Source organism: Puma concolor, chromosome B1, assembly GCF_028749965.1.
Source record: "Puma concolor isolate L17-30 chromosome B1, mPumCon1.1.hap2, whole genome shotgun sequence".
In the NCBI taxonomy this organism is placed as follows: domain Eukaryota; kingdom Metazoa; phylum Chordata; class Mammalia; order Carnivora; family Felidae; genus Puma; species Puma concolor.
The window spans coordinates 31,242,040-31,265,283 of NC_141670.1; the positions used below are offsets into that span (position 1 = coordinate 31,242,040).

The 23,244-nt window shown below is 43.4% G+C and overlaps 1 protein-coding gene across 2 annotated transcripts in view; it reads right to left on the reverse strand.

Moving 5' to 3' along the window:
* Positions 1-23,244, reverse strand: part of POFUT3 (protein O-fucosyltransferase 3) — a 71,301-nt gene that overhangs the window by 42,376 nt on the left and 5,681 nt on the right. For both annotated transcript variants that reach the window (XM_025933127.2, XM_086703398.1), the window contains exon 2: positions 22,740-23,028. In XM_025933127.2, the coding sequence (XP_025788912.1) occupies positions 22,740-23,028 (289 nt within the window). The remainder of the gene's footprint in view (positions 1-22,739; positions 23,029-23,244) is intronic.

The following is a 23,244-nucleotide window of genomic DNA, read 5'->3' on the forward strand; positions in this document are numbered from 1 at the left end:
TCTGAGCCTAGAATCTAACCTCATCTTCCACATAAACACCAAGGCTTGTATTTCTTGCCTAGTTTCAATTTACATCAAATTTTCCAGGAATGTAAGAACCATGTAAATTAAAGGAAAAGTGGACTGCTCTTTAGTATTTCTCCAGAGCTATTCACCATTGTGGAAAATCACATCCCTGCTTGTGGTCACTGAGTGCCAGGTCAACATTCCTCTGTCGGTCTATAATGTAGACTTTACATAAAGAATAACCACATTCACAGTCACTGATTCAACACAGAGGCACAAGCATTTGGTTACTTCATTATGCCTTCCATATGACCAAGCACGCACATAATGAAATGCCCGCCAAACAGAAATTATTTTCCCTTGTATTACAGATAGAGCAGTATACGATTTTTTTAAATGTTTATTTTATTTATTTTGAGAGAGAGAGAGAGAAATAGAGTGCGAGCAGGGGAGGGGCAGAGAGAGAGGGAGAGAGGATCTCAAGCAGGTGCCATGCTGTTAGCACAGAGCCCGAAATGGGGCTCAAACTCACACACCGTGAGATCATGACCTGGACTGAAATCAAGAGTCAGACACTTAACCGACTGAGCCACCCAGGTGCCCCTATGTTGTCTTTTTTGTTTTGTTTTTGTTTTTTTGTTTTTTGTTTTTTTATCACATGTTGTTATAAAAAGGAGGCATTTAGACTGATGAGATTATAAACTGGCCCAGGGGTAGAATGTAGAGTGAGAAACAGAGAAGGCATCAGATCCAGCTGAATTCCAACATTTAATGGACAGCTAGAGAAGGGTGTCCTTGCAAGGGTAGACAGAGGAGAAACCCAGCAGTGTTGACCTGGAGAAGCACCGAGAGGAGGGCATGTGGGGAAGGAAGACTTAGCAAAGTCAAATGTTGCTGAGAAGTCAAACAGAATGAGGGCTTGAATATGCCTTCATCTTACTTAGCAACAAGAAGGATTTGGCAGCGGGGATGTCGCTGATAATTTAGCAAGAGCTGTTTCAGGGGAGTGAGGGGGCCAGTGGGGAGCTGAGAAGCGAGGGAGCGGTGGAGTGAGAAGACAAAGATGGCCATGACATGGCTCTCGGAGGGTTTAGGTCGTAAGAGAGAATGACAGAAGGTGGAGAGACGGTGAGTAAGGGGACTGTTTTCTGTTGACACAGATTGGCCAATATGACCGTTGTCTCTCCAGTGGAAAATGATGACGTGGGCCCCCCCACTCAGGGGAGCTTATGTTGGCTGAAGTTGGCAAGAGTGAAAGGGGAGGAAAGTAGGATCATGAGCAGCACCTGGATGTGGAGCCTGAGTTCAGACGGTTGTCCCCCTCTCACTGTATGAAACATTTCAGACACCCCATCAAATTCACCTTACTGGGGGCGCCTGGGTGGCTCAGTCGGCTAAGTGTCCAACGCTTGGTTTAGGCTCAGGTCATGATCTCACAGTTCGTGGGTTCGAGCCCCACATCAGGCTCTGAGCTGATCATGTGGAGCCTGCTTGGGATTCTTTCTCTCCCTCTCTCTTTACCCCTTCCCGGCTCAAGCTCGTGCTCTCTCTCTCAAAACAAAGAAATAAACTGAAAAAAAAAAAAAATTTTTTTTAATTCACCTTACTGGATTTTATGAAATTAAATGCAACTCTGTGAGTTCTGAATTAATCCTAGTCACATTCTGGCTTCCTATAAGCAGATGAACAGGTCAGGGAGTGGCAGAGACTGCCCTAACCCACCCTGTTGTCCAAGGCAGAAGGAAGTCGTTAAGAAAAACCCTTCATAGAAATGCACTGATTCAGGGGAGCCTGGGTGGCTCAGTTGGTTAAGCATCTGACTCTTGATTTCAGCTCAGGTCATGATCTCAGTTTCATGAGTTCAAGCCCTGCATCAGGCTCTGTGCTGACCCTGCAAAGCTGGCTTAGGATTCTCTCTCTGCCTCTCTCTCTCTCTGTGTCTCCCCTGCTTATGATCTCTCTCAAAATAGATAAACTTTAAAAAGTTTAAAAAAAGGAATTTATTGATCCATAAAACTAACCAATAGCCTTAAAACTATGGCTTAAGATTAGTGAAATTCACGAATATCATACCTCAATTTAAAAGTTTAAAGGAAAAAACACACGACCTCTAAGCATTTCCCAATTATAAACACTACAGTGTGTCCCTGAAGGTCACTTACAGGGACTGCAGATGTAAGGTGAACCCCAACCACACAGGAAGGACTGCCTACTTCTGTGGCCAGTACTGAATGAGCAGGAAAATGCGACACCATGAAAAAGGGGGGCTGTGTCTATTCCATTTTGGCGCTAATTACCTTTAGAAAAGTTTGGACCCCTAACTGTGAGGCTTACAGTGATCTTGTCTCAGCAGCTTGAAAGACCTTAGAAAAGAAAGCCCCACAAAGATGCAAAAAGCTGCAGAACAAGGCAATTAATTGTTCAATGACAGGGATGCAAAATTTGCTCACATAAGTGCAATTCAGACCTTTCATGGGAAATGAAATGTATCTTCTGTGTAACTAACTGATCCAGTATTTCTCATCAGTCTCCATCAACGGGGCACAAAGGGAAAACAATAGATTCAACCCAATCTGATGCAAAACCTCCAAACAGTCCTCCTAGATGCTATTCATTCTCTCTAGGTAAAAATGTCTGTGCAGTTTCCCTAAGCCTACCTCCCTCTCTACCTCTCTTCCATGACCATGTGTGACAGTGGGAAAGAGGTTCTGGAACTGTGCGGTGCCCTCCGACTTCTCTGATCTCGGGGGGGGGGCGGGGTACATCCTGCGGCTTTTGCAGCTGAGGCTGGCACCTGATGTCATGTGTGATCTGGTCCTCAAGGGGCCCTGCCAGGGCTGGGGGTGCTCTGTTGAAGGATCAGCCCCACTCACCGCTCACGGGAGTACGCACACCTCTCTGAGGATGATCACATCACTCCCGGTACAACCAGGACACTTGTAAGAGTGGCAGAGGGCATTAACTGGAGAGGACACTGGCGCTGTGGGGCTGTCCTGGGCAAAGCAGAGTGCTCTGTTCACACCCTCTGCCAGAACCTGGACAGGGGCTCTCCTCTCCCCTTGGCCAGCAAATATTCCGCACCCTCTCACTAAGCAGACATCCAACACGAGAGCACACAGGCTTTGGAGAACAAACCAGAAGCCCCGTGCTGCGCCACACCAGTCTGACCACTTAACTATGCTGGACCCCACGTTTTTAGCTCAGGACCCACCTGTCTTTGTGTTTTCCTCAACTTATGGAGATATTTCTAAAGTCACCACTTCAAAATGTGACCCGAAGGCAGGATTTGGGATTGACAAGGGCAAATACAAAACACTGGCACCTACCTTCCTTTTCTTCTTCCTCCTTGTTCCTGCCCTACAACACCGAGGGCTAGAAAGTGCAAGGCTTCTTCCCCTTCCTTCTACCATCTGGAGAAGCAAGGCCTTTGACCATGCTGTCACAACTGGAAGGAGTAGCTTCTGGAGAGGAAGAAGAAATCTACGAGCTAAGTATTCTAGTCTTAGTTTCCCTTACGTTAAAGTGGGAACCAAAGAAATGTAGAAAATCCCCTCCAGAGAACCATCTGACTTTAGAAAGCTGTTATTATCTTACAGGAAATATCCTATTATGAATGTCTTAAATACAAAGGTCAAGCTTTTCTTCTATAACAGTCCTACTCTCCCCCAAAGTAGATGGAGCCCTTGGACCAGTGAGGAAGACAGTAGCCTACTCAAAAAGGAAAGAAATCTCCTCTACCCAAAAACCATCTCTGTTAGTCTACTTTTAAGTCTATTTTAATCCTATTATCATTGCTCCTTAACTTTACATTAGCTCATTTGAATATAAACATAATAGCAATCCTGGGGCACCTGGGTGGCTCAGTCGGTTAAGCGTCCAACTTCAGCCAGCTCGGGTCATGATTTCACGGTTTGTGAGTTCGAGGCCTGCATCAGACTCTGTGCTGACAGCTCAGAGCCCGGAGCCTGCTTCGGATTCTGTGTCTCTCTCTATCTCTGCCCCTTGCTAGCCCATGCTCTATCTCTCTGTCTCTCAAAAATAAATAGACATTAAAAAAAATTTTTTAACTAAAAGCCAAAAAACAAAACAAAAACATGATACCAATCCTAAACATGTAGGCACTTATCAAAAGACTGTCAAACTACACAAGGCAACAACTGACAGACCTGCTAGGAGGAGAGGATGAGTCCACTATTGTAGTTGGAGACTTCAACACACTTCTATTGGAAATGGACATATCTGGCCAGCAGAAAATGAGCAGACATACTTGAACTGAAAAACACCATCTACCAACTGGATAACATTGACATCTGTGCCCTACTGCATCCAACACCAGCAGAATACACACTCTTCTTAAGCTCACCGGGAACATTCATCAAGATAGACCACACTCTGGCCATAAAACACACCCTAGCAAAAGATTAAAAAATAGAAATCATACAATACCTGCTCTAAGACCACAATGAAATTAAACTAGGAATCAAAAACAGAGAAAATCTCCAAATATGTGGAGGTTAACATCACACTTCTAAGTAACACATCAGTCAAAGAAAAACTTCAAGAGAAATTTTAAGTTTTCAACTGCATAAAAATGAAAACACAACGTATCAAAATTTGTGGGATACAGACAAAGCAGTGGTTAGAGGTAAATTTATAGCATTAAATGCATGTATTCAAAAAGAAGAAAAATCTAAAATCATAACATTAGTCTCCACTTTAGGAAACTACAAAAAGAGCAAATTAAATCCATAATAAGCAGAAGCAAAGAAATAATAAAAACTAGAGCAGAAATCAATGAACTTGAAAACAGGAAGTTAATACAGAAAAATCAATGGAACAGAAGCTGGTTCTTTGAAAAGATCAGTAAAATCAATAAGCCTCTAGGTAGGCTAAGAAAAAGAGAGAAGATACAAATTATTTGTCAGAAATGAAAAAGGGGACATCACCACAGACCCTATGGACATTAAAAGGATAATAAAAGAATGTTAGAACATAATCATTATACTCTCAGGTTATATTAATAAGTGTCATTATTATTAAGCATTGACTATGCCTCAGGCTATGTTTTGCACTTTACATGAATTATCTTAAAACTTCATAAACACTCTACAGAAATTGGAATTATCCTCATACTACGAATGAGGAAAGAAACTTAATGAGGTTCAGAAACAGTGCTAATGTCACACATCTAACGAGTCAGCTCTGCTCTCACTGACCGCCTGCCTCCAGGGTTTTCCATTACACCATAGTTTCTCAAGCAATTTGGGAGTAGACAGTTTGGTTACGGTTGTGGCTCTCCCTGCCAAAATCAGGCCACAATTATTTCTGCAAAGCATGGAAATGTATAATATTAGACCTGCCTTTGTGCATGACAAGAGAAGTTCTTTCTGTCAGAGTATTTCAGAATAGTTTGCTAGTATACAACAACTTTCAGCTTCTTTCTTCCAAGAAATGACGTGATATAAAGTAGAGCATTATGGGTGTTACCAAGTAGATGCATACTTTGTCCAACTCATAACAGAAATGCACAAAGCAGTTGAGGAGGAGGAGGGGATGACAACAACAAAAATGTTGGCTAGAAAATAAGGGGCAGGAGCTATGAGTACAGGGAACAAGGGTGGAAAACACTTGACCTTAATTAAAATTAAAAAAAAATAATAACCCAGTCCATATTTCCGTATGTAAGCTGAACAAATCTTTCCCATGTCCCCAAACTCACCACCCACTACCTCACCACCACAATTACCAGCCACCATTTCATATACTGACTGCGACCTGACAAAATCACCCGCTTGTGTGAGCAGCACGGTGTCCTGCTACCCTCTGTCAATATGAAGACACAGCATTCACTAAAAGGATCTAAGTTATACAGGATGAGCAAAAGCAGAGGTAAAGTGGTTGCCACGGAAAGCAAAAAGGCTCATTTCATCTCTATGCTTTCAATTCCTCTCCATATACTGGTGACCCAACCAGGGTATATTTGGAAAACTGAATCGAGAGGTTGAAAATAGTCTACCTGGGAAATGAGAGTGTGAACACGTTCCTTCCCTTCAAACTATGGCACGACGTAGCTAACAAGCCTACAGACTGCTCGATGGCATGGATGAAAATAAAAACTAGAGTTTAGTGGCCTTGAGAATAAAGAGAAATATGGGCCACCCCAACTGATCATGGTTCAAAGACTCCGGTCCCTGAAAAACCAAGAGCTTTACAGTCATTGGCCACAGGGGAATCTAATGGGACTGTTTTAAAGGAGTCTAGGAACGTGCGCACTGCAGCAGACAGCGGAATTAAGGAACCCTGAAACCCCCTTCAGCCTCAACACTTGTACAGTTTTATGACAACATGTACATCCCCCTCCCCTCCCAGGGAATGTGCATTCTGGGTACAAGTGCTGCTGGGTGGAGACAGTAGAGGAAGAATTTCTGTCTCACCCCTCTCGGATCCATGCTTTTGCTCGGCATCAGCTAAGTAATAAGAATCTTGCTCTAAGCGGAGGTCTCTGGTTCTGACACTTTCAGACATCACCAGATGCTGTATTAGTCCAACAACTAATGCCCCTGAAAGACCAGTCTGTGCCCATGTGGCTGAAAAAATGCCCTAATTGCATAATTCCTGTGAAATAATCATCAAATTCCACATGTCCAATTACAAACAGTTTTCTAATTTCAACATGAGACATTCTTGGAAACTGTCACAAGGCAGATGTCTTAAAGAGGATTTTATTTTCCCAAAGGCATAACGTTATAATTGGATATTCTGTTACCAAAGACTAAGCATGAAATAAATCATAGGCATACACACAAGCAATAACAGGATATAAAACCAAAGATCCATCTATAAATTCCCATGATAGAACTTAGAGATTTTATATTAAGACATAAAACATTAGGGGCAGAAGCCACATAAGAGACCGTCTAGGAGCCATTCCCAATACCCCTCACTCCCAAGACTAGCCACACCATTATTTCTTGGGAAGTTTGATAAAGAACACAGATTCCTAGACCTCATTTCCAGAGATGTTGATTTGGTATGGAATAAGAAACAAAATTCTGTATTTTTCTTTTAATTTTTCCAGGTGATTCAAAAGACTCTAGGGGGCTGGGGGCGGGGGGTAGAGTGGGGAATGACCATATAAATGAGACTGGATGTTTTTCTCCTAGATTTTCTGACTAGATGCCAATGGCTTCAGCAGTAAACAAATGTTAATGTTTTGGCAGCGAATTATATGACTACCGGTTGCATACTTTAATCACGGCTCTTCACATGCAACTAAAAAATATAGTTACCAATGCTACGGATATCAAGGTTAGATGTCTGCGGTCAGGAAAGTAAAATATGCAGATGTCAATAACTTTAAGGATTAAATATTTATGTGCCCGTGGAAGCAAAATATTTAGTGATCAATAATTTATGACCGATTGTTTTTACCCATCAGAGGGGAAATGAATAGCTGCATTTGCGTTTTTTATGCATCACAGTCGTGGTAAGTAAGTGGATACCATGAGGTTGAACTAAGTGTCTGAAAGGCCAAGGAGTTCAATGAACAAGTACAGTTAATTTTTCTCTTTGGACGCGCGTATACGAAAATAGACACCACGAAGACACCAAGACATCCATTCTATCTTCAAATCACATCTTAAACCCACCCCTGTCTTTTTCCACTACCTCCTACCCTGATCCAAAGCAGCATCATTTCCATTTCTTTCATGGAAACTGTCTTGCTTCCACCTTCACATTCTAATCCATTCTCCATGGAGAAGCCATCGGGTATCTTTGCAAAAACATAAATCAGAAAAAAGCAAAACAAAACTCAGATCATAGCAACCCTGTTTAAATACTTTCCCATCGCACTTAGAATACAACCAGACCTCTCACCCTGTCCTATGGAGCCCTTTACCACCAGGCCCCTGCCGGCCACTCAAATCTCATCTCCTACACTCTACCCTCACACCCCTGGTTTTCCTGCCGCGACAACCTTCTTCCTGACCCTCCTTCCTATCAAACTCCTTCCCACTGTCCTATGCATCAGCTGCTCCCTCGACATGGAATTAATCCCCTCTAAATCATACATAGGTCTGTCTCCTACTATCTTTCAAGTCTCACGCTCATAGAGCCTCCCCAATTACTCCAAAACCAAAATGCTCATGCCTAGCTGGTAGCACCTGACTTAGATATTTTGTAAGCTCTAGAGGGCAGAGCCTGCTGTATTTACCACTATAACCCCAGCACCCAGCACAGGGCAATGCATATAATAAATGTTTCTTAGACGCCAGTTGTATAAATGAATGAGCAGACCCTGACATCAGCAAGCCATACATCCTGAGACATTTCCAAATTCTCCCAAGACACAAATACAGTAGCACACAATGCCCTCAGAACATGGAGCTATGTGGACTATTTCACATAGATCCAGACTGTAAGGTTAGTCCAGTGTCCTACTCTTTGATCTTAAATAGCTATCTTCTGCCTAATAACCTCTGTTTCATAAAATGCTTCGCTTTGCCTTCGTTTTCATTGTTTCATTGTCAGCACTAGTAGTTTACCTCCTTCAGAGAGGTTACTTTGTCACTAATACAAAAGTTTTTAAGGTTTCTTTGTTGTTGTTGTTGCTGGGGGGGGGGGGGGGGAGGGGGGAGTCACATAACTCGTTAGCATGCCAGAGTCTTGTTACTATTTCAAGACATTTCCAGCATATGCAACAAATACATAATACGAAGCCGGCTGAGAGATGGACCCTGGCTGTTCCTGTCCGGTGGGCATGTGACTCTCCCTACTGTCCCATCTCTCAAAGTCTGGGACACTCAGTCTGCACCCTAGAACTATCTAGATGGGGTAGATCAAAATGTGAATGCAAAATCAGTGAAAACAAAGTGTCTACCATACTCTCTTCAGTTTAAGTTGTTTTTGTTTTGCTTTGTTTTTTTTTTTTTTTTAAAGCGCAAAGAGAACACATCGGTGGAAGCAAAATGGTTTTACTTGGGTGCCTATGAGCACTGCGGCTGTCTGCTCTGGAAGACAGGGAGCTGCCAGCTTGTCTGGGTGCCAACCAACCCATTGGCCCAAATTTGCTCAAGCTGCAATAATAAAATCTGTCCCGCACCTCATGCCAGTAAGAAGGAAAGTGCTTGACTTCTGGCACTGGTTACTTCTGTGCTTCCTTCCAGATGTTTAAGGTTAACCTGAGACACGCTTTCAGATTTTTAGCCATTTGCTCTTCCTTTAATCTTTATATTACCACATGCTATCAAAGAACAGAGAGGGTTAAAAAAGAAGAGAGGCTAAGTCAGAAAGCAGGCAAAGAGGTTTCCCGCCCTGCCTGAACAGCCCTTAAAACTAACCATTATGAGGCTCCCCAAAGCCTTTGTCGTTACACCAAATTAAATGTAGCAAAATTCAGTTGATTCATCATTTTATGTGGAGAGACTGAAAATCGAGTAATATTAATATGCAATTTTTTCATGGAAGGAAATGAGTATGTTAGCTAGAAGAAATATTAGTGTCTTTACATAATTAACACTGTTCCCAAAGGTATCCAGATAAAAGCAGAAAAGCCTAGGAATTGGATAATTTATTAATAACTGTTCTCACTGTCCTTGTGCTTAACTATCTCCCAAGACAAAATATCTTTGTTAATTAAATTTTATTTATACCAAATTAATACCCGCACATAGCTTTAAAAGTGAATCGTTTTATCAGGCCATTAATACCAGACTGCCCCATGCTCATTCCCCTTCCCACGTGCCAGAAGTCACCACTCCAATTCTTTCAGGTGTTTCTTCTGTATTCACGCTTCACAAATATCTAATTAACACACTTAATAGGCTATTCCTTGATTTTGCAGTTTTGGATGATACCTACTGCCTTGCCGCTATGGAAGGTGTAGATTGAACTTGCGCAGGTCGCCCTTCCCCCACACATTCGTCTTCCCTCCTCATCCATTTTTTTCTTTTCTTCTTTTAAGTTTTTATTCAAATTCCAGGTAGTTAATACATGGTGTAGTATTAGTTTCAGGTGTACAATACAGTGATTCAACACTTCCATATACTAGCCGGTGCTCATCACAAGTGCCCTCCTCAATCCCCATCACCTATCCCACCCGTCCCCCACCCACCTCCCCTGTGACTCTTCATCCATTTTTGATTAAGTGTATAGCCAGTGCTTTCATTATTACAGGCACAAATATTATTTGCTGCTGAGCCAAACCAGTGTGTTATCATTACATTTTCTTTCTTGAAAATTTTTCTTTTGTCTTGTTTTCAAATCTCTGGCCAATTCCTCCCACACGTTCCAAAAGCCCTAAAAAACGCATATTAAGTCAATCTCCCGCATGGACAAACTGACATATACCTGGCAGATTTTGAGCCTTCCACACAAGAGATTCTGAGGATGCTGAAGGGGGGCCCAGGCCGTTAGGACTCTGTTTGAGGTCACCATAGGTCACCATGACCTCAGGGTGAGCTGGGTTTGGGAACCACTCATCTACAGCAAAATAAATAAGGTCATAAACTCTCAAGCTTCAGAAATTTAGGTGGCAGAGGATTTGGGCTTGGTTCTCCACCATTCCAGCATCACTTGAAGACCTTGTCTAGAAATGGAAACGAATTTGGCACAAGTTTAGAGAATGACCCACACTTTATACTACATGAACGATCGACAAAACTGTCACAACTCGCACTGAAAGGGCCAAGAGTTTGGCTTTTTCACTTTCCAACAAATGACCTTGACACGTGCATGCTGGGCATTATGAAGACTGAATGCCTCTGTTCTCATGACAGCTATTCTCTTGTTACGCATCCTGGCCGCCAGATCTGCTCTAGTTAAAGCAAGAATCAATCACACCCAACTGATGTGATACAAGTTACAACACAACTGTCCCCCAGGTGACCATGCCGACTTGCTGCAGCAACCAGCGTGTGGCATCTGTGCTGTGTGTCCACATCTGCAGGCAGCCAGGGTAATGTTCATCCTCTTAATCACAAAATTAGGAAGTAACATGTTACTAAGAAAATAGCTAAAAGAGTCAAAAGTGATTGCTTCGAGGGACTAGAAAATGAGGGCAGATTCTACTGTTTTTTTTGAACTAAGCCTTGTACCAGAAAGTTTAATTCAATCATGCACAGGAAAAAAATTGATAAAACAGAATTTAAATAAAACAGGGTGTTAATCATAGGGTCAAACGAACTCATTCAAAAAGAATGCCAGGTACAATGTGGGTAGGTTGTATAACGTCTCAAGACCCAGTGAAGGTAAAAATACCAGTGTCCTCATTTCCTCCCCATCTCTACATGAGGATCAGGCTGGTTTCACTTATTCATTCAACAATGTTTCCTAGAGCCCACCAGGCACCAGGCACTGTTCTACATGGTGGGATGACAGCAGTGAACAAAACAAAGTTCTTGGTCTTCCCATAGTTAGATTCTAACGTGGGGAGACCACAGATAACCGGCCACAAGTGAATAGGAGAATTTTGGGGGTAATGGGTGCCACGAACAGAAAATAAAGCCAGGCAAGGCTTTATGCCATTGGAGAGTGGTGTTGGAGAGAGCACTACCTCAGAAACAAGGTGGGGAAAGAGGCGTCTCTGAGGAAGCATTGCTCGCAGAGACCTGACTGGTGGGAAGGAATGAGCCAGGGGAGCACATCCCAGGGAGAGAAAGCGTAAGTGAGAGATTCAGAGGCTGGAAAGGCTTCCCTTGTGTGGGGGAAGCAGCTCAGGGTACAGAGGGGTGAGCACAGTGAGCCTCAAGAACCGAGCATGGCAGAGCCCGGCAGTCTCAGAGGCCACACGCTAAGGATCTGGAGTAGTCCCTGGGGGGTCTGGGCAGAGCTCTGGGACTGGCTTTATCCTCTGTGAAGTATCTCACAAGTAATTATTGAAGTAAAAGTAAAATATCTATCTACAATAAGAGGTTTGGGGCGCCTGGGTGGCTCAGTTGGTTAAGTGTCCGACTCTTGATTTCAGCTCGGGTCATGATCTCATGGTTCGTGAGTCCGAGCCCCACGTTGGGCTCCACGTGGACAGCATGGGGCCTGTTTGGGATTGTCTTCTCTCCCTCTCTCTCTGCTCCCCCCCCCACTCAGGTTTGGTCTCTCTTTCTCTCTCTCAAAATAAATAAACATTTTAAAAAATGAATCAAATAAAATAAGGTTTGATTATGGCAAATATATATACATAGAGAGAGAGAGCGAGAGAGAGGCAGATAAATATAAACACATATACATATGTATACACATCTTGTACATAACACACAATCTATCACCTGGTTATTATGAGCTTCTTTTCATGTTCAACTTTGTTACTGCCCACTTCCAATTTCTTTGGAAAGAAATTAAGTCCATTTCTTTCCAATCTCCCAAATAAGTCTTAATCTGGCATGCTATTAGCAACAATTACCTACTGATTCAATGCATGGGGCCCAAGAGCAGTCAAAATTTTTGTCTAGAGACAAAAATTACTAAGAACCAACACATAAGGGATGAGATGAGCAGAAATCTCTAGCCCTGAGCACGGTTCATGGATGCGTCACTCATGAAGTCAGAGAGAGCCACATAAGGGAATCTATGGAGGCTATCACAACAAATGTGATATAATCATGCTCAACTGAATTTGTTTTCTGGGCTTCTCCAGCACACGGCAAGGGGCCTGGAAAGGGGTTGTTCTCTACAGAAACCCTGTATAACTTGATGTTGGAATAGAAACCAATAGGACATATACCAAGATTCAAAGTAATTGTGAGACACAGAACACATAGTTGTCCCCGCTCTCCGAATTTACGCATGGCACGAAGGAGAACCTGTTCTGTGATTCTTGGATTCCACAACAAAGTCAAGAATACTGAGAGGGATGAGAGAGCAGAGCCTGTGAGGACACTGTTGAAAGAGCAGAAAAACTCTTCTATGAGCCCTGCTCTGAACCCCCTGCTTCCACAGGGCTACCTGGGGAACTCCTCTGAAATATGTAGTATGTTCTTGCAACTTAGAGCCCATGGAGGCACAGGAGGACTGTGGGCCAGGGCTGGGCTCCCCCAACCCATCTTGCTAGAAAAATCTAGAGGGTGAGGGGGAGTAACCTGCCTATATGACCGGAGGGCTGTGTGCCTGTGATCCCAGAGCTAGGAGCTAGTCAAGACAGATGTGGGGAGCAGGTGGGGAGTCTTGAGTTTTCCTACTAGAGCCCTGCGGCGGACAAAGAGAGCTCAGCAAAGAGAAGCTGGATGTGTTCCACAGGGGCTGAAAAGCTGTCTGACTTCCCAGGGCAGAGATGCAGCTTCCTGAGAAAGGAAACTGTAGAAGTCCAGCGGGGAAATTCCAAATGCCATGAAAATGCCCCAGGATAGAAAAAGTATACTTTACCATCTACCCAGCCCGCTCAAGGACACCAGCTCTAACCACCTGCCAAGTTCAGGAGACGTGAAGCCACACAGCCAAGTAATAAATGTCCCATCTCCTTCTCTTCCGTCTCCTCACTGCCGCTCTACCAGGCTCCGGAAAGCAGCTGGTGATGGAGGCAGAGGGAACAAGCAGAGCGCAGAGAGCAGGAAGAACACAGGTGCCTTTAGCAGGGTGCCCAGCTTGCAGCATGAAAGAGGTCCAAGCTGGGGAAAGCAGCAAGATGCTACACGACGCTGGTTCAGAGTCGGGATGGGCTTCTTCACGGGACTGATCAAGCCACTTACTAAGCTTGAAGCTGCACATACAACTTAAAATGACCATAAAACTGTCCAATTCCTGGGGCGCCTGGGCGGCTCAGTCAGTTAAGCATTCGACTCTTGATCTTGGCTCAGATCGTGGTCTCATAGTTCATGAGTTCGAGTCTCACATCGGGCTCTGCGCTGACGGCGTGAAGCCTGTTTGGGATTCTGTCTCTCCTCTCTGCCCTTCCCCTGCTTACGTGTGCTCTCTCAAAATAAATAAATAAACTTAAACAAAAATTGTCCCTTTCCTAAGAGTGAGCACAAGAGCTGGAGATCTGCTAGACTCTCCAGTTAGGGGATGGGGAAAATTAACCCCCTGAATAAGGTTCTAAAGAGCTCAGAAAAACATAAAGAATGTGTGTTTATCTCCTTCGATAACTCATGCTTGTTCACTGGACAGGCCATGAAAAAAATGCATAAATGAATGAATGAATGAACAAATGAAACATTTACAAAAGAGTGAACGTTTGCATGAAGACGTGGAAAATGGAAATGAATGGTAACCAGATTCGCTGAGGATCTAGCGTTTCTGGAGAAGAAAGATGCTGTATCTGGCATGCCTGCTTTTACGGTGTCGACAGGATGTACACAGTGTGGTAAAACATTAACAAACAGAGTCTGAGTTGTAGAATCAGGTATTCAGGTTCGGGTACATGATCAGGCACTTTCTATCTGTGTGACCTTGAGCAAGTCACTTACATGCTCGGAGCCTGTTTTCTCATCTCTAAAATGGTAATAATAGCTAGGGTACTACACAGTGATATGATGATATTATTTTATTTTAAGTTTACTTATTTGTTATTTTTGAGAGAGAAAGAGAGAGAGGGGGAGAGTACAAGCAGGGAAGGAGTAGAGAGAGAAGGAGAGAGAATCCCAAGCGGGCTCCACGCTGTCAGCATGGAGCTCGATGCAGGGCATGATGATTTAAATTTTTTTTTTTAAATTTTTTTTTTTTCAACGTTTATTTATTTTTGGGACAGAGAGACAGAGCATGAACGGGGGAGGGGCAGAGAGAGAGGGAGACACAGAATCTGAAACAGGCTCCAGGCTCTGAGCCATCAGCCCAGAGCCCGACGCGGTGCTCGAACTCACGGACCGCGAGATCGTGACCTGGCTGAAGTCGGACGCTTAACCGACTGCGCCACCCAGGCGCCCCTAAATTTTTTTTTTTAATGTTTATTTATTTGTGAGAGAGAGAGACAGACAGACAGACAGAGCACGAACAGGTGAGGGTCAGAGAGAGAGGGAGACACAGAATCTGAAGCAGGCTCCAGGCTCTGAGCTGTCAGCACAGAGCCCGACGTGGGGCTTGAACTCAAGAACCGTGAGATCATGACCTGAGCTGAAGTCAGACGCTTAACTGACAGCCACCCAGGCACCCCAGGGCATGATGATTTCAAATAAGAGAATACACGGAGAGTATTTGGTGCCTGGCACAGAGTGGGCATTGATAATGGCAGTGATCATTACTACTCTCTGGTAGGGACAGAGGAAGCCAATTAAAATGTTTCCCGTAATTCTAAGCTCACCAAGCAACCTTATGATTCTCATTCCATTTTCTGGCAAACTTGATTACTGGGCAGAGATACCCTGAATAATGAACAGCAGTACTCCTGTAACTGTGAAGATAACACCCTAATAAATCACTTTTTTAGTATAAGCACAAGTCTCCATTTGGAATATTTGGATTGCCATTCATTAAAGTCTGACTAATGCTTGGTGACAGATGAGGACTGACTCAAAAGGCCCTTTCTCAAGAGCGGGGCCCCCACTCCTACACCCCTCTCTTTTAAATTATACGTGATCACACTAAGACACTGAAAAATCCCAAAGTGTCTTTTATAATTTTTTTTTCAATATTTATTTTTGAGAGAGGCAGAGCATGAGCAGAGAAGAGGGGCAGAAAGAGAGAGAGACACAGAATTTGAAGCAGGCTCCAGGCTCTGAGCTGACAGCACAGAGCCTGACACGGGGCTCGAACCCATGAACCACAGGATCATGACCTGAGCCGAAGTTGGATGCTTAACCAACTGAGCCACCCAGGTGCCCCACCAAAGTGTCTTTTAAAACAAAGAAAGCATCTACTGTATTTGCTATCATTTGTTCTAAATGTATTTCATTACAACACTCTGAGAACTGGTAATGTGTAGATGGCTTACAATAGAAACACCTTCTCACTCAGGAGACCTTTTTAATACCAGAACCCCTTGTTCGTTTCTATGTTGGGCACAGAGTGAACTAGAATGACGATTCCTGTTGCTTTGCTCATGATACTTCCCTGTGTGGGGCTCTCCACATTCTCCTCTGCTAAAAACCTCCCTTTTAACTCCAGTTCTTGAACAAGTCTTCCGGAATGATACTACCCACTTATGATTATTCCTTTACTCTTACGTCTTCTCTGGGGTTGAAAATATAATTTGGACTCTATTATCTCATGCTTTTCCATGAAGAGAAAGTTCTGGCTCCTACCACCCACATAAGTAACTGACAACAAGCCTTTCCACTCTGTACTTTACTTCCCTCTTCATCAAAATAGATAGGATTCCTACCTACCAGGCTGTTTTGAGAAGGAAATGAGATCACATTCAAGAAGGGCGGTGGGGGGCGGGAGGGGGGCGGGCCTGTGTGGTTCAGTCCGCTAAGCGTTTGACTCTGGATTTCGGCTCAAGTCATGATCAATCTCACAGTTTATAAGTTGGAGCCTCGCATTGGGCTCTGTGCTGATGGTATGGAGCCTGCTTGGGATTCTCTCTTTCTCTCTCTCGCTCTCTCAAAATAAATAAATAAACTTTAAAAAAATAAAGAAGGTGGTCAGGGGAACAAGGAGCCTGCACCTAGGGTAAGGGTACTGGAACTCCCAGCAGGCACTTAGCACTCGGTCCTGGAGAGCTGCACTGTAGCTGTGCTTGGAGGAGAGCAAATCTGATGTCCTTCTTCTTCACAGCCTCCAGCCTTCACCAAGGGGTGCTGATACCCATATTCCTGAGGAAGGAAAATATTTCAGGAGCCTCCTTGTTTTCTTTCTCCCCACGTATCTGTGTTTACTAAAACTTCTATTTAGAAGCTCACCTAAAACATAAGCAGTTCCCTGCTCTTAAAGACCCCCAATTCTCGTCAAGGGTCCTCTTCCTTCACGAGAGACACCTTTCAAGAGAACTGTCGAAAAACAGAGCTGTGTTTTGCGTTGTGTTTTGAAATCACTATGGTGACAGTTTCTAAGACTACCGTAACTCTTGGACTTTGGGGTTAAAAAAATAATTTATTCCTTTGTGACCCCTTAATTTTTTGTTTCAGAGAATTGTTAATGTAGCTGAAACCTTACATTTCTCAAATGGCTCAAAACAGACACAGTATTCACTGTATTCATATGAAGTAAATGATTCATATCTAGGAAGAAGAAAAGAAAGTAGGCTACAGAGGAAACAAGCAAACTCAAAAATATCCTGGTTTACAATAGCTTCGAGGTTATATAATCCTCTGAGTTTCCATTTCGCTAAATTAGGTCAGCTTTTGGCACCTGAATCATCGTCCCTGCCTTTTCTTTTTCAATCCTGCCGCACCAGAGTCCCAGGTGCAGTTGTAAGTGACCTACTTAATTAGGATTTGGAGCCCTCACACAGAAAAATGTGTTGTCTTCGTTCGATTTTGCTCAACAGACCTTCTTAATGAACTGAATTTCTAATTCAGTCCGTTAAAAACTGGACATCTTAAGCAATTCCAAAATCCAAATATCCAGGTTTAATTATACTCATGAGTGTGCATTCAAACACGGTGCAGGCCAAAGAGCCATGGATCAGGTATCAGGGCACCTTGGCTCTCCGCCCCACTCTACCGCCAACCCCAGTGTAATCCTGGCACGTCCCTAACCTTCCTGAGCCTCGGTCTTCTCACCCTGATAAAGACAAGGTTAGACTCTCACGTCTTCTGTGCTCAAGGTCTCTATGACTATTTCCTGAGCACCTCCCACATGCAAGGTGGTAGACAGAAGGGGTGGAGGTGTACAAAGATGAGTCGATGTGGCCCTATCAACAAAGACTTTATACAGTATGAAGGAAGGGAAGATCACACAGAAGAAAACCAAATGCCATAGTTACTATACTTGTCTTTATTCCTCATGATTGGTATTATGCCTGGCATATAGTAGAGGTTGCATCTGATGGAAGGGAATCAGGAATGGTTCACAACAGGTGTTATATTTGAGTTGGTTTTAAAAAGCCATTCAGGGGCGCCTGGGTGGCTCGGTCGGTTGAGCGTCCGACTTCAGCTCAGGTCATGATCTCACAGACCGTGAGTTCGAGCCCCGCGTCAGGCTCTGGGCTGATGGCTCAGAGCCTGGAGCCTGCTTCCAGTTCTGTGTCTCCCTCTCTCTCTGCCCCTCCCCCGTTCATGCTCTGTCTCTCTCTGTCTCAAAAATAAATAAACGTTAAAAAAAATAATAATAAATAAATAAATAAATAAATAAAAATAAAAAGCCATTCAATTCTCGGTGGCTCCCTGATACCGTTCTCCACTCTGATGCAAAATCTGAAGCCAACGTTCAAGGTTCTTCACATTCTGGTCCCTGTATATCATTCAATCTCTATCTCTCTCTTACCCAGAACTAGGTGATAGCTTTGCTGTAGCTCAGATACCTCCCGTAACTTTCTACTTCCGTGCTCACATTCATGCCATTCTTCTACTAAAGGAGTACATACTAAGTGTCCTCCAATCTCAACACAATCCAATTCCATTATCTCTCAACACATCAAATTCCTCCTGTTTTATACAGAAGAACTTATGGAGCCTTTCCTGATCCCTCCAATCATATGTTCTGTCTCCCCTCTTTGAAATTCCGCAAGATTTACTGACATTTCTCTTCTGGTATATATGCCAATTAGCCCTGAGTTACAGCCGGGTAATGTCTTTGTCTCAAGATAATAATCTGTGACATTAGACACTACATTATTCATCCATATTGCCAAACAAATGGTAGGTTATCAGTAGCTTATGTGACAGGGCAAATATAGAAAGGACAGTCTATAACTCAGAAACGGAATAAACAATGGCACTAAGTTAAGAACATTTGTGGCTTATGCCTAAAATGGTGACTACTGCAGCAGTATGTTGTTTTGTTTTTTTTTTTTTTTAAGTTTATTTATTTTTGAGAGACAGACAGAGCACAAGCAGGGGAAGGGGACAGACAGAGAGGGAGACACAGAATCCGAAGCAGGCTCCAGGCTCCGAGTTGTCAGCACAAAGCCCGACACGGGGCTTGAACCCACAAACTACGACATCATGACCTGAGCCGAAGCCGGACGCTTAACCAACTGAGCCACCCAGGCGCCCCTGCAGTTTGATTTCTGAACATAGTGTTTAGTTGACAGAATCACAGTGGTTACGTTTGGAAGACAGGTTGGATTCAGATTACAGAGACTTGAATGCCAGGGTAATAAAAATGGCATATATTTAGCACTCAAGAAGGAGAGTCACTGATGGTGTTAGGAGCTGAAGAGTAGCAAAACCTGAGATATGAAAATCAAACCAGAAGCACTCTGGTTGACATACCAGTCTTCTGGGAATTTGGTTGGAAGCAAGTCCATCCCTGAGAGAAGAATTGAGTCTTGGTATACTGATAAAATTAAGTGTATAAACCTGTAGATCTGTGAGTCCTGGGAAAGTCACTAAGCTAAATACTGCTGTGTAGGCTCCCGATAACCCGACATTTTAGTATCCACCTCAATAAAAGGAAACAGGCTCAAACCAAAGCATCATTACTAAATTTCCAAACTGGTGAAAAAGAGGACATTCTCTATTTTTTCCAGAGAAGTCAGAGGGGAAGAGAAAACATACTACATACAAAGGATGAGGAATCAAATAGCCGTGGATTCCTCAGCAACAGCACTTGAAGCTAGAAGACGGGGAAACTGTTTTTCAGATTCAGAAAGAAAAGAATTTCCACCCTAGAATTCTATGCTAAGCCAAACCATCAATGAAGGTGAGAGTAAAATGAACAAATTTTCACACACACAAAGTCTCTGAACGCTTATCTTCCATGCACCTTTCTCAGAACACACTGAAATAAAGATATTAACAAAGAAAAAGAAAAATGGGGCATAAAAGAAACAGGAAAGCCAATGCAAGAGTGAGGCACAAAGAATCCTCAGGATAACGGGGAGCCAGGACAGCATCTGTGCACCCAGCACAAAGGGCAACCACTCTAGACTGCAGGAGGTCAAGGATCTCTGGGAGACGTTTCCTTAAGAGTACCTGATGCTACTTCGGGGCAAACAGACTGTGCAGGAAACGTCATCTAAGCATATGACATGGCTCGCTGGGACTACAGAATGATGTAAACACTGAATACTAATCTACCTAAAATAATACACCTTTTTGGAGGGCTACAGGGATGAGAAATTGAGTAGAGGAGAGGAAAGCAGGGGTGAGGAAGGAAAGTTAAATACTCATCTTCCATAGTAAGAATCAATCTATCCTTCTAAAACTGAAAGGTCAAGGGGTGCCTGGGTCGCTCAGTTGGTTGCATGTCCGACTTCGGCTCAGGTCATGATCTCACAGTTCGTGGGTTCAAGCCCCACGTCAGGCTCTGTGCTACAGCTCGGAGCCTGGAGCCTGCTTCCGATTCTGGGTCTCCCTGTCTCTCTGCCCCTCCCCCGCTCATGCTCACTCACTCGCTCTCTCTCAAAAATAAATAAACATTAAAAAAAATTTTTTTAAATAAAAAAAGTAAAATAAAACTGAAAAGTCAAGAGGTGACAATCTAAGCACATTATTTGGAAATACAGGAGGTCTATGTGCATGAACATGTTAAGAAGTTGTACATGTTTGGGGCACCTGGCTGGCTCAGTCGGTTGAGCGTCAGACTCTTGGTTCCTGCTCAGGTCATGAGCCTGTGGTTTGTGAGTTCGAGCCCCGCATTGGGCTCTGCACTGAAGAGCCTGCTTGGGATTGTCTCTCTCCCCTCTGTGTCTGCTCCTACCTTCCTCGTGCTCTCTCTCTCAAAATAAATTTAAAAATAAAGAAAAGGAAAAAGAAGTTGTAAATGTTTAAAAGACAGCCACTGTGATACAACCACTTGGGATATTGGTCTGGCAGTATCTAATAAACACAGATTCACATCAAATCATTCCACTGCTAGGTGCAAACCCCACGAAATCTCACACATGTATATGGATGGTTTATTGTAGCACTGTTCGTCATAAGTAAGGTTTTTAAAATAACCTAAAGGTCCAACAAGAGAAAAATGGCATGTAGTATGATATATATGTATATATTCATGAAGTGTGATATATATAAATTCAATGTAATACTATACAACAGTGAAAAAATGGATTCCTGGAGCTCTGAGTATCCAACATCAATAAACCTCAAAAACCATGTAAGAGGAAAAGCAAGTAGAGAGAAAAGATAGAAAATTAACATATCACACTATTTGCGTAACGTTTAGAATAACACCATACATGTACATATGATATATACACACACATACACACACACAGCAACTTCAGGATCATAATTCCCTCTGGGGTAGGAAGTGGGAAATGAGGTCAGAGAAGGGTTCAGAGAGGGTTTTGATTTTCCTTGTAATGTTTTATTTCTTATGATATATAGTAATACATCAGTCTCCATTATATTATCTATAATTTTTGTGTATAACTGAAGTATTTCTAGGAGCTTCTGTTCAAATTTGGAAAATTAAACTCATACATTGAATTGTCCATCTCAAAGCACGATTAGAGGACCATAATCCCTTATGCAAACTCACAGCTTCAGGTTTCAGAATTCTGAATTCTTTGGATTTTAGAAGGGAGCATGATACAAGTGCATGTACTACATTGCACGTTCAGTGGGATCTGTAGTCAAATGATGTTCAAAGTGAGTATCTGACACTACCCAGGTGGTTGTTCTCCCTCAGGACAAAGGAGCCACCAGCCTGGCCCCAGGCAAATAGCCCTCACTCCTTAAACCTGCACCGATTCCCTTTGCCCCTTCGCGGAGCAGAGAGGGGAGGCAAGTGAATGGGGACAGCAGCAGGCGTCTGGGAAAAATGTGGACTCTGTTATACCCAGATTTGTGAGTACCTAGAACTTCCCTGACTCCTGACTTACACCAGGTCACTACTGCCCACTGCTCTGCGGCCCTGACCTAATATGGGGCAAATATACCACCTGATTCCTGCTGAACCTATTTTCTGCTTTATTTCAGTTACTGTTAGGCAGAACACTGAGAATGACCCAGCTCTACATCCCAGTCTGTGTCCTGCCTCTTCAAAGCCAGACCACACACACACACACACACACACACACACACACACACAAATACATATCCACATTCGCGGCACTCTAAAGCAGAATTCCTTTCACTGACTTCCTAACTGATCAACCTTTCCTACGTTTGGCCGAATCTGCTCACCTGTGTTCCCCCAGGCCCCCACCGCTCATCACCCAGGGGCTCTGTATTTCCTGCTACTACTGGCATCTTGCTAACTCCCCCTACCTGGGTTTGGTTGCCCTCAGTCGCATCATGACATATAATCAGCCTCAGGAGGTGATAAATACCAGCTTGCTCTTAAAAGCCGATGCTGAAAAATATTTTTATTTTTATTGCTGATTAATCTGACTAATGAAAGAAAGAACACTGTGCTTAGCTCATGTCCCATTAAACATCTGTTATGGTCATCAAAACCTCTTGGCTATTATCACGGGTGACATTCTGAATTGATATCAGCAATAGAATCAATACCCAATTCCCTCAATACCAAATTCAGTAAGCACGGTATCCAACTGGGAAAAGGTGAGAGGAAATACCCTTCTCCTCCCTAATTACCAAGTGGCCAGTCAACCACTTTTACGCTGGTCAAGCTCGTTGATTTACTGTGTTTGCTAAATGCTCGGGCCTTACACAGAGCAAATGCAAAGGATAGCAGGCATGTCACAGTGTTTTCAAAGGGAGCTCCGCATGTCTTCCTTGGGAGGGCAGCAGGAAGCGAGCTTTGGAGCAGGATGTCAGCAAGCAAAGGGAGAAAGGCAAAAGCCCACTTACCATAGAAGAGGAATGCTTTGGTCATGTGATGATGTAGGTAGGTCCGGTTGATGGTGAAGAAACACGCATCCGCTCCGCACTGGCCTAGCCTTCCAGTTTCCCCGGTCAGTGGGGACCACCAGAGCATGATGGGGTAGTTATCAGTCTCTGATTTGTTTTTCCAGTTCAGGGCTTCTTTCCCAGGGAGTGGATAGAGGTGTGTAGGCTCCTCCTCCATCGATGCATGTCCATCTTGCCAGTTGGAATTTTTAAACTTCTTCCTTTCAAGTTTCCCCAGCTCAACCACTACCTGAAAGAGAAGACAATTATCACAGAGTCAGATTGTTTAATTTCCATTCACACATCTCCCATTCATCTTGATGACCGAGCCTTGCATTAGTTTCCTTTTGCTGCTCTAACAAATTACCACAAACTCAGCAATTGAAAAGAACACATTTATGATTACATAGTTCTGGAGGTGAGGAGTCTGACCTGGGTCTCACTAGGCTAACAGCAAGGTGTCAGC